Below are 11,918 nucleotides of genomic sequence, written 5' to 3'. Positions count from 1 at the left end.
CCTATGGAAACTAAGAGCACACAAAGTAGTAACTGCCACATAATCATCTTAAAATAGAGAGGTGGTACCTATTTTTACCCTCCAGTCGTCATAGCAAATAGACAAACAAATGCGACACTAGGTGTATATCAGAACAAAGCAGTTTGTTAAAACGGCCAATTAGAGTAGTCCTATAGCCAGGATATAAATGAACACAGAATATGCACAGTTTCATTAAGGCGAGCAGGACGAAACCTATCAGTTGCCTACTAATTTTCGTATAGAGCACTTGAACCTATAGGCAGTTTATCGTAAGTGACCAATTGACAACAGAAGCTCAGAATATTACTTGCTCCTATGGCATGCTTTCTAGTGCGATAGTAGCAAGCATTTATGACAGACTTTCCAGTTTTAACATTAGAGGCGAATTATCTTATGAGAGTGAGTTTCTACCTTTGTGATTGCCGTTTATTACCTCCTAGGACTTGCGTAATCAGTTCAAGCGATCGTGAAAAAATGACTAGGCCTATAGACATGGTATCTAGGTGAACGGATCTAAACTTTCGATTATCTGCATTTCCTTATAGACGTGGTATCTGGTGCCCAGAGTGTGAATTCTTGAAGGCATGCACATCTTAAAAAAAAATTGGATCAGAACATGTTAAACAAATTAAATCCTAGTGAGGCATGTTATCTACTGCACACAATAACAGAGTAAACTTGAATGAAATAAATACCTATAGGCAGTGTATCGTACTGCACACAATAACAGAATATGAACTGGGCAATAGAATATGCCTATAGGCGGGATATTCTAGCAGTATATTTGAAATGAAAAAACAACAATGACATTTTTTTGTTTTTTTTTTTTTTTTTTTTTTTTTATTTTTTTTTTTTTTTTTTTTTTTTTTTTTTTTTTTTATTTTTTGTTTTTGTTTTTGTTTTTCTTTTTCTTTTTCTTTCATCTATTTATTTTTTTTCGTTTTTTTTTTTTTATTTTTTTTTTTTTTTTTTTTTTTTTTTTTTTTTTTATTTTTTTTTTTTTGAATTTCAGACTCTGGTCCAACGGTCTACTCCATTCTCATGCAAAATGTTAAACTAAGGCCCAGTTTTCTCAGATTCCACTATTTGCCAAATCGTTGTTACAAATTAATATATTCACAGGACCATAAGCGAGATAAATTAAATTACAAAGTATATAACTATAGGAAGCTGCCAGCATTGCCCAAATGCACCCGGATTTGCCCAGGCCTTCAAACCATAACAACTCCAAGTCAGAGGATACATAGTAAACCTTGCCGAAGCACAAAACCCCAAATACCCAGCGTGTCAGAGTTCACAATGGGTCTCGCATGGACCCGAGCAGTGCTTACCACTGGGGAGGTCAAAGGACAGAAACTTAAAAAGACAAGGGATGGGGACTCAGCATAAGGCAGCACATAAGAGGAGGTCATGGTTTAAGGGGCAGATTTTCTAAAAGACCTTCTTGATTTAGGGAGACAAAGCCAATAACATAGTTCAGGAACACAAAGTAATGGACAGCAGATTCTTGATATATTAGATTAGAATCACATTAAAACCAAGTTTGCAAAGTTCTTCATGCATAGCCATTTAATAAGTTAAAACCTGAAAGGTGTTACATGCTAGTATTAAAGAAAATTTGTGTTTGCTTACAACAGTATTTAAAACATGATATGCATATATAGCCTAGTTACCTAAAGTTTTAACAGTCATATGAGATCGAATGAATCAAAGACATGCTGAAAGACAGGGTCATCAGGATTACATTGAGTGATTGAACAAATGAGATTGCATACAGGAAACAAATTGGAAGGTATTAAGCTTTAAAACACTTAAGAGGATTCATATTATTCAAACAAACAGGTCTCAAAACTAACAGTGTTAATTAAAAGAAACTAAAGAGACGTCGAACACAAACATGCAATTTGACAGAATCATGCTCGAGAAAAATTAAACTTTAAACACATAGGATCATAGCAACAAGTCCACAGAAGGCATAAGGAAGAAACTAGCAAGGACCATACAACAACTCACCGGTAAGCAAGGAAAGCGAGAATAAACACCCACACAATATTGAGAACCCAGAATATTTGACCTTGGCTTTCAGCCGCGCAAAACCAAAAGATAGAACGAAATAGCAAAGAAAGCACATGAAGACTAGACTGTAAGTTTTTCGGTGAGGATATATTTGATTCCCGATCTGTCCCTAAAGGGGAATGAGAGGGGGCGGGATTTATATATAGCAGGATGAACGAGTAAACAAGGAAACTATTAAAATTTAAACAACAAATAAGGAAGCAAATAACATACCAGAGTCATAAAGGATCGAATTTTAGAAAAAATAAGTTTAAGCCCTAATTTTGTTTTTAAGGAGAAACAAACTATTGACGGAAATATACATAAACACAGTAGCATAGGATTGTATTAAGACACAATACACTAAAGAAATCAAAGAATCGGACTAGTTTTTTGGGGGGTTTGTCCGATCTAGAAAAGATCTGAGAGTGCCTAATGTTAGGGCAACGTAAGAAGAAGTTCAACAGAAAATAGACCATCTTTCACATAATAGGTAAATATAAGACAGAAAAGGATCCCAAAAATCAAGTTTGAACCAGCTGTAAGTTCAAATCAAAAGAGCATTCGAAACCCTAAGCTTTAGGGTTCATACAAATCAGTGAGATATAGAGAAACGGTACAAAATTAGCGCGTCTAGACTTAAGTAGTCCAGATTCAAGGGTAAACACTGATCGAGACAAAATCAAAATGGAGGTACTTGCCATGTTTAGCAAGTACCTACGTTATTCCATAACATAGCACCAAATAAGAAAATATCTCGAGATGGTCGGTTGATTGGGGAAAGGATTCCATTAGGAACGGGAATTTAGGGAGGTTTGAGTAAGGCGGCGGAATTAGGTTCATCAGATATGAGAGACGAGAGCATTCTGGCGGTGGGTGAGAGGGAATGGGAAATTAGGGTTAGGGTGTTAGTTTAAAGGGGTGTGAGGGATATGGGCCGTTGATCTTTAGACATCTACGGTCCAGGATTTAAGGAATATTTGTTGTCGGGTTGATTAATGGGTTATCGACCGGGTTGTAGGGGATTGGGTTAATTGATTTGGGCTGGTGATATGGGGTATTGGGCTAGTATTGGGTCAAATTGAGGTTAAAAAATTAAATAAAAAAATGGGGCCAAATTTTAAATACCCAATATTTAACAAATAAATATTATAAAATAATAAATAAATACCAAAAAATATCCTTTATGCATGAAAAATGATTTAAAATAATTACTTAGTATTATAAAAATAAAAAAGATTATTTTCTTATGAAAAGGTAATTATACACACATGGGGCAATTATTGCAAATATTGCAATTATAACCCTAACATGTACATATGGCCATTCATGAAATAATTAAAGCTTAGTATAAAATAATAAAATTAAGCAATAAAATTATCATAAACACGTTTGTGATGCAATTAGTTAATTATTATATAATAAAATTAAAATCCCTTTAAAAAAATATAGAAAATTATGAAAAATATTGGTTGATGTTCATGCAATTTTGAAAGTATATATGCATTTTAAAATATATGAGGAAAAAATTGGATATCAACAATTTTCATGCTTAGCTAGGTCATCAGTTTATTTTGTTGACTAAATAGGATCAATATTTGGACATTTTCAAGAGCTTATATTTTTATAAAAAAAATTTATAACTTAAACACATTGTTCAATAAATATTGTGTTATAATTTTAAAAATTATATTTTTTGATATTAGAGTACACGCGCATCGCGCGTATCCTAAAACTAATAAATTTATAAGGGTGTGTTATACTTCAATTTGGAGATAAAATCGAGCTAGATCTTAAAAGTAGTGTGTCGAACTTTTTTTTAAATTAAACCAAATCTTTCATAATTTAAAAAACAAATCGGACTAGATCTGTATTATTGTATACGGGTAAACTCGGGTCAGCACACTCCTCGTGTTCTCGGTAGACAACGAAGTAAGAAGTATGAAGTAAGAAGACCGAATCCGAGAACTCTTTGAATCGAGGCTGAAACGGCGTACTCGCTGCCAGGGCTGATGGTGCAACACCCCCTGAACCCGGAACAAGCTCCGAGACCTCGAAAGCACTACAAACGGTTGCCACATGACTAGCAGTAAGGTCATAATATCCATGCCCAATCGGATATTCATGGCGCGGATCTCACCCACGTCGTCAACGTATCAGTAATTGGCGTACAAGGAGGATTTTTTAACCCTATTTAGAATTGTACTAGGGGTAAAACTCCCATACTATATTAAGAGAAAGTTTTTTTATTCAATAGACACATTGTAACACGCATACCAAGGTAAAACAAAAATTTGTTTCTCTACTTTCCAGCTATTAAAAAGTCTCTACTTATTTTCTTCTTTGTTCTTGATTGGCCTCGAACCCAGGACTCAGAAACTATATGCCCAATCCAGGTTCAAGCTAGGCCATAACGTTACGACTGGTTTGGTTGTTCATAGTACCTTTAACTCATTTATTTAGCGTTCTTGATTATTTGTGTTGAATCAATCCACGTATCTTTAAAACTGCAAATTCAATTATTATCTGTTTTAAGGTAAACAATTATTATAGTCTTGTTTAGGATTTTTGATAAATTGGTAAATAGTAGAGTGTTTTTAAAGATTGTTCATAATTAGTGAATAAGTGTAAATTTTGCTGCCCCGACAGTATGTAGTACTGACCACACGAAGGACATGCCCTGAAGCGAAGGACGGGAACGAGCGGAATCAATGTGTTCCAATTTCTGGCCTTGTACCAATCATCCAATGGACCATGGACTAGACGGCCACTGCCTCCCCCCTCCTCCCCAAACAAAGTATATCTTCGTAATTGTGGGTCGCTATAAACTATCCAAGAAGAAAGTCAAAATAATAATCTATAAATTCGCCTCTGTGACAACTTGTACACATTCTAGTAGTCTTGGTAGCAAACGACGACCTTTCAAGTATCAACTACGGAGTATTGTACTATGTGGGTGTGTGTAGAAATTTACTGTCTCTTCTAGAGACTTCTAGTGGGCCCACTTATAAGGTAATAAATTATTTACCTTGTCTCCCAAAGGAAATAATATGTTAGATAATATTCTGTAGTTATGCATATATGGTAGTTTCTTTGTTGGATAGAAAATTACCATATATTAGGAGTCCTTAGGGTAATTATAATTATGGAGAAGTCCCTAGGGCTAAAGTATTTGCCTAAGAGAGTCCAATAGCCTACCTATAAATACGCATGTGACTCCATCAGTCTGGCATCCGACAATAGGCACATGCTAGAAGGCTCCTAGGTTTCTATCAAAGTTTTAACGAAAGGCGATTCCCTACAACGCTTGAACAGCTATGGCTGAAGGTACGTGCCTTGTTTAATTTCCACTGTCGTGGCTCTGTGTAGTGTTTAAATGTTGGACTTTTAAAGCATTGGCGCTTCAAAGACTTTAGCATTGGGCTTTAAAGTCTAAGAGTGTGAATTGGAAATGGTGGGAAATAAAATGGAGGAAAAATGAAAATTTGAATGAAGTGAGCTTTTGTCTTGAACTTTGTTCCCTCATTGGTGAGGGACAACTACATTTGTGTGTTACTATATAGAATCACTTCTTTAAAGCTCTTAAAAGGAGTTGAAGAGAATGAACCTTCGCGCCGTCGTCTCGCTCGGCTCGGCTTCGGCTTCGGATTTGGATTTGGATCGATAAGATTATTTTTGACAAAATTTATTTAATTAATTATTTAATAATTAATTAAATGTCAGTTAGTTAGCTGCAGATTCAGAAGGACCACTTCTGGTCGCGGTCCTGGCGTAACCGCGGCAGGACGCGCAAACTTCTTGAACAGACACCTTTTCCAGAACAACATCACACCTCTTCCAATAATTGCCTATAATTCTGAAGGCATGGCTTCGTTTTTTTAAACACACTTGAAAAAATTACAAAACTTCCTTCTTTCTGAAAATACGCATTCTAATTCGCCAGTCTCTCTCTCAAATTCGTAAGTTGTGATTTTGCTCCGTTTTTTGAGTTCGTTGGTATCCTGCAGTTTGTATTGCCACTGTTGCAGGAAGGTTTATTCCGTTTCATCCTGGGAGGATTTAATCCATTTACCTTTGGCAACGTGTGAGGAGGTTAAAATTCCTAAGGACGCACCAAGCAAATTTGTGGACTTACGGAATATTCTTATTCTTACTGTTTTCCAGTTTCTTTTATTCTCTAACAGTTTTTTTTTTTATTTGTATTTTAACACAGTAGCGGGTTACATTTAAATTCTACATCGTGGCATCAGAGCCTGCCTCACTACTAAAAAATCTGGTTTTAGCGACGGACAAAATTTGTAGCTAAACAGAAAAATTCGTCGCTAATCTCATTTAGCGACAGATTATCAAGAAATTCTGCGATTTACGGGCGATTTAGAGACAGATTAGCGACGACGTTCGTAGCTAATTCCAGTTTGTTTTGTATGCTTTATTCAGTGTTATAATCCGGTAAAATTGTAGACTAGTATTAATTATAATAGATTTTATTGTGATAGTGGGAATGAAACTAAAAATCAAGAAACAAATCCTAATTATTCTCTGTCGTTCGGTATTGGTTCGCAGTATAAGTATGTTATTCCTGGTCTTCAATCGTTTTGTTAAAAAAAATTGAATTTGAACGTTTTTTTTTCGCATTCGAATTAGTAGTGAAAATCTGCTATGTATCTGTGACCATACCAAATCCAAGCCTGCAACTCATATAAGAGTCGTTTAAAAGGTTATATCAATTATTAAGTGGCAATTTGCTATTGAATTGTGTTTATAAATTGTGAAGAATCTCGTTATTTAGTTGCTGGAGTTTAGAGCACTTTTCCTTTATGTATTTATTGATTCCAATCCATAGATCAATATTACCATGAACAGTTCTTATCATTTATTTATTTTTATAGTCTCCGATCCAACTTTGTTTTTGGTAAAATTGAGTTCCTTGAATAGATGAATTTGTTGTTAACTTATAAAGTCCTAGACTTCAGCGAAAAACTTGTATGTGAACAGTAGTATTGATGATAATTTCTTACTCTAAATATGGACTTGTAATTTCTTTAAATTGCCTAGGTATAAAATTTGACATACAATAATTTTACCCTTTTTTTCTTATGTAAGAAAAAGGATGTAGAAATCTATTGGTTGCTTTTACAAAGTATGTGTAGTTGTGATTTCCATACGTAGGTTAGTTTCTAATTTATTTACAAGTCTATACGTTTCAACTTTGTGTTGGATAAAAATTGAGTTTCTTGATTAAGTCTAACTGTTCTTCTCACCAAAGAATTTGACTATTTTAAATATAAAAAATAAAAATAAAAAATGCATACTCCATTGTATCTGGAGTTACATTCTTTGCATTGGTTTATTTCATAATGTCTGAATTAACTATACGGAAATTAGTTGTCCAGTACATGTAAGCATATTGTTGTGCTTATTTTTGTTATAATCAACATTCGGTTTAAGTTGGTTCACTAGTCGTAAGATGCCATCTTGGGTCTATATAGGCATCTGCTATACTCCCGTTTGCCCAATGATACAATCTAATCAATATTTGGTTTAAGTTGATTATTGTAAGATGTAAGTTTTGAGTTTTTGATGTATTGTAGGAGTGGCCACAGAAATCTTGAGTACTTAATATAAAAGAAATTGAGTTATTTAATCACATAAAGTTTAGTGATTAAAGGTTATAGTGACATCTATTTACAGCCCGTATGGATTAGCTGATTGTAAATAGCTGATAAGCTTGTAGTGTTGAAAAGTTTTTTTAAAGTGCTGAAACTGATTTTTAAAACAAGCATTTACGTGTTTGGATAGAAGTGTTGAAACTGATAATAAGCAGTTGATGTGTTTGATTAAAAAATGCTGATAAGCTATTCTTTTGTTAAAATGACTAAAATACCCTTAATTTTTTTTCAAAAGATTATAAATTAAAAATTTCTTTGTAAAGAAAAGAATTAATAACGAATATGTAATGAAGAGAAAGTCAAGAAATTTATTTTAGGAAAAGTATTTTGTGAATTAGAAAATTTTATTAAGGATAAACTAGTAAAAGTGTTGGTCAAACTAAAAGTGCTTATAAGCTGAAAAGCCATAAGTTGGGGGTGACCAACTTATGACTTATGGCTGATTTTAGCTTATAAGCACTTGGCTTATAAGCACTTTGAGTGTTTACCAAACACGTAGATAAGCCAAAAGGTGCTTATAAGCCAGTTTGACCAGCTTATAAGCTTAGCCAAACACCCTCTTAGTCCAGTTATCTTATTAATATTAAAACGGTAGCCCGGCCCTACAAGGAGATAATCATTTTGGTGAGATTAATTGGAATGAGATAGTAAACCTTTAAGTTAAAATTATCTTATACCCACATGTACAGATTAATTTTTATGAATTTTGGTCTACTAGTCTAATAAAGTTAGTAAATTCTATGCATGGGTGGCAACCTCTGCTCACAGGAAGGTCTAGAATTTACTAAGAATCGGTATTTTACTCGATTCACCTTTTGATGGATTATGCTTTATAGCTTATGTATGTGTATCCTTTTTTGCAGTCTTTACAGCTTTTCCTACCGCTATTTTTAATCAAAATGCTTGAATTCCAATGGTTTCTGATGACAATTATACTGAATGGAAGGAGAAAGTCCTTCTCACTTTAGGGTGCTCGGATCTGGACTTGGCACTCCGTGTGGATGAACCACCTATTCCCACGGAATCAAGTACGCCAGCAACTAAGGCTGATTATGAGCGGTGGGAGCAATCTGATCGCTTAAGTTTAATGCTCATCAAAACCCATATAAGCCAAAGCATTAGGGGTTCTATCCCTAATAACGATAAGGTCAAAGCTTACACGAAGGCAATTGATGAACAATTTGTAAGCTCTGACAAGGCATTGACCAACACCCTTATGAAGAGGCTCTCAAGTATGACTTTCGATAAAAGTCGTACAGTGCGTGAGCACATTATGGAGATGAGAGACATTGTTGCTAAACTCAAGTTCCTTGAGGTTGATATGTCTGAACCATTTCTTGTGCATTTCATTCTCAACTCACTTCCTGCGGAATATGGTCCGTTCAAGATTTCCTAAAACACATAAAGATAAATGGTCAATCAATGAACTTTTGACCATGTGTGTTCAAGAAGAAGAGAGGTTGAAGCAGGAGACACCTGAAAGTGTTAATATGGTGACTCATGGTAAAGGAAATGCAAAGGAGGGCAAAAGTGTTCCTATGAAGAAGAAAAATACCTTTTACAAAGATGCTTGTCGTTTCTGTAAAAAGAAGGGACACCGGAAGAAAGATTGCCTGAAACACAAGAAATAGCTTGAGAAGAAAGGTAATTTTACCTTTGTATGTTATGAATCTAAATTTACTAAAGTTTCTGATAATACATGGTGGATTGATTCTGGTGCTACGATCCACATTGCCAAAATCATGCAGGGCTTTCTAACTTAGAGGAAGCCGATAGGAAGTGAACAATACATCTATTTTGGCAATAGGACACGTTCACGTGTGGAAGGCGTGGGGACTTAAAGGCTCATTTTGAAGGATGGTTTTCACTTGGATTTAGAAAATACTTTTTATGTTCCAGAATATTCTAGAAATTTAATTTCTCTTTCGAGACTATCGATTAGTGGATATGATTTGAATTTTCATTATCCTTCTGTGAAACTTTTGAAAGATAATAAAGTTATTGGTTTTGGAAATTTGAATGAAAATTTATATAAACTTGAGTAAGACTCCACATTTGAATGCAATGTTTTAACTTTGCATGATAAAGAAATTGGCACTAAGCGATGTATTATCAATATGAACTCATCAAGTCTTTGGCACAAGAGATTGGGACACATCTCTATTGATAGAGTCAAAAGGTTAGTTAATGATGGAGTTCTAAAAGCTCTTGATTTTTCTGACTTTGGGACTTGAGTGGACTGCATAAAGGGTAAGTAGACCAACAAATCAACTAAAGGTGCCAAAAGGAGTTCTCAGTTGCTTGAGATCATACATACAGACATATGTGGACCTTTTCTCACCCCTTGCTTGAATGGTGAGAGATATTTTATCTCATTTATTGATGACTATTCAAGATATATGTATCTCTATTTTCTGTTTAACAAATCAGAAGCACTTGATGCTTTTAAAGTTTACAAAACAGAATTAGAGAAACAAACTGGTGCTCAGATCAAAATTGTAAGATCTGATAGGGGTGGAGAATATTATGGTAGGTACACAGATAAGAGACAAGTTAAGAGTCCATTTGCTGAGTTCCTTGAAAGTGAAGGTATAATTGCCCAATATACCATGCCAGAAATACCACAACAAAATGGTGTGGCAGAAAGAAGGAATCGAACATTAATGGACATGGTAAGAAGCATGATTAGCATATCTAGTTTACCTTTATCCTTATGGAGTGAAGCCTTAAAAACCGCGATGTATATTTTAATATTGTTCCATCCAAGGCTGTCCCCAAGACACCTTTCGAGTTATAGAAAGGATGGAAACCTATTTTAAATCATTTACACGTTTGGGGATGTCTAACTGAAGTGAGGGTTTATAACCCACAACTATAGAAGTTGGATGAAAGAACAATAAGCGATTATTTTATAGGCTATGCGGTTAACTCTAAGGGGGTTTAAGTTTTATTATCCTTCTCATTCTCCTAAAATTGTTGAGGCTAGAAACGCTAAATTTCTTGAGGAGCATGAAGAGAGTGGGAGTGGTTTGACTCAAAGGGTGGAATTGAAAGAAATAAGGGAACCACCTGTAGTACCTTTATTTATTAGGAACTTAAATGTTGCTCAGAAAAATTCTCATGAATTATCTGAACAACAACAAGTTCAAGATCCACCACTTGAGGAGCCACATGAAGATCAACCCGCTTTACCTGAACCCACTAAAGAAGTGCCTAAACCAGTGGGAGTGAGAAAATCCTCAAGAGTTCGAAAATCAGCAATTTCTAGTGACTATGTTGTGTATCTCCAAGAGTCTGATTATGATATTGGACTAAAAGATGATCCATGCTCGTTTTCACAAGCCATGAGTGGAGAAAACTCCACATTTTGGTATGATGCCATGAAAGAAGAGTTAGAATCTATGGCTAAAAATAAAGTCTGGAATCTCGTCGAATTACCAAAGGGATCCTCTACCATAGGTTTCAAGTGGGTCTTTAAAATTAAAAGAGACTCATCTGGTAATATCGAACGCTATAAAGCCAGACTTGTAGCCAAGAGTTTTACTCAAAGGGAAGACATTGATTACCATGAAACCTTCTCTCCAGTATCAAAGAGGGATTCATTGAGAATAATCATGGCATTAGTAGCTCATTTTGATTTAGAGTTACATCAAATGTATGTGAAAACAACTTTCCTGAATGGAGATCTTGAAGAGGAGGTATACATGCGTCAGCCTGAAGGATTTTGTGATAAGGACAAAAGTCACCTTGTTTGCAAGTTGAATAAATCTATTTATGGGCTAATGCAGGCTTCCCGCCAATGGTATATTAAATTTCATAATGTTGTTTCTTCATTTGGATTTAAGGAGCATATCATTGATCAGTGTATATACCTTATGATAAGTGGGAGCAAATATATTTTTCTAGTCCTATATGTGGATGATATTTTGCTTGCAAGTAGTGATTTGGGATTGTTCCACGAGACTAAACAGTTCCTTATCTAGAATTTTGAGATGAAGGATATGGGTGAAGCCTCTTATGTCATTGGCATAGAGATTCACAGAAACAGATCCCAACGATTACTCGGACTGTCTCAAAAGGCATACATTGAAAGAATTCTGGAAAGATTCGGGATGAATAACTGTTCACCTATAGCAGCACCCATAATTAAAGGCGACAAGTTCTCATTGAATC

At 34.9% G+C, this 11,918-nt stretch overlaps 1 protein-coding gene across 1 annotated transcript; it reads left to right on the top strand.

Moving 5' to 3' along the window:
* Positions 1-8,658: 8,658 nt before the first annotated feature.
* On the top strand, positions 8,659-9,141 carry LOC109209929. Its single transcript, XM_019373296.1, has one exon. The coding sequence runs from the start codon at positions 8,659-8,661 to the stop codon at positions 9,139-9,141; it is 483 nt and encodes a 160-aa protein (XP_019228841.1).
* The last annotated feature ends 2,777 nt before the right edge of the window (positions 9,142-11,918 follow it).

This window comes from Nicotiana attenuata, unplaced genomic scaffold (assembly GCF_001879085.1).
Source record: "Nicotiana attenuata strain UT unplaced genomic scaffold, NIATTr2, whole genome shotgun sequence".
NCBI classification, from domain to species: Eukaryota; Viridiplantae; Streptophyta; class Magnoliopsida; order Solanales; family Solanaceae; genus Nicotiana; species Nicotiana attenuata.
This window is presented reverse-complemented; position numbering and strand designations above follow the sequence as displayed.

Coding starts and splice junctions, on each gene's coding strand:
- LOC109209929 (XM_019373296.1), top strand. CDS start 8,659: ATGGTTTCTGATGACAATTATACTGAATGGAAGGAGAAAGTCCTTCTC.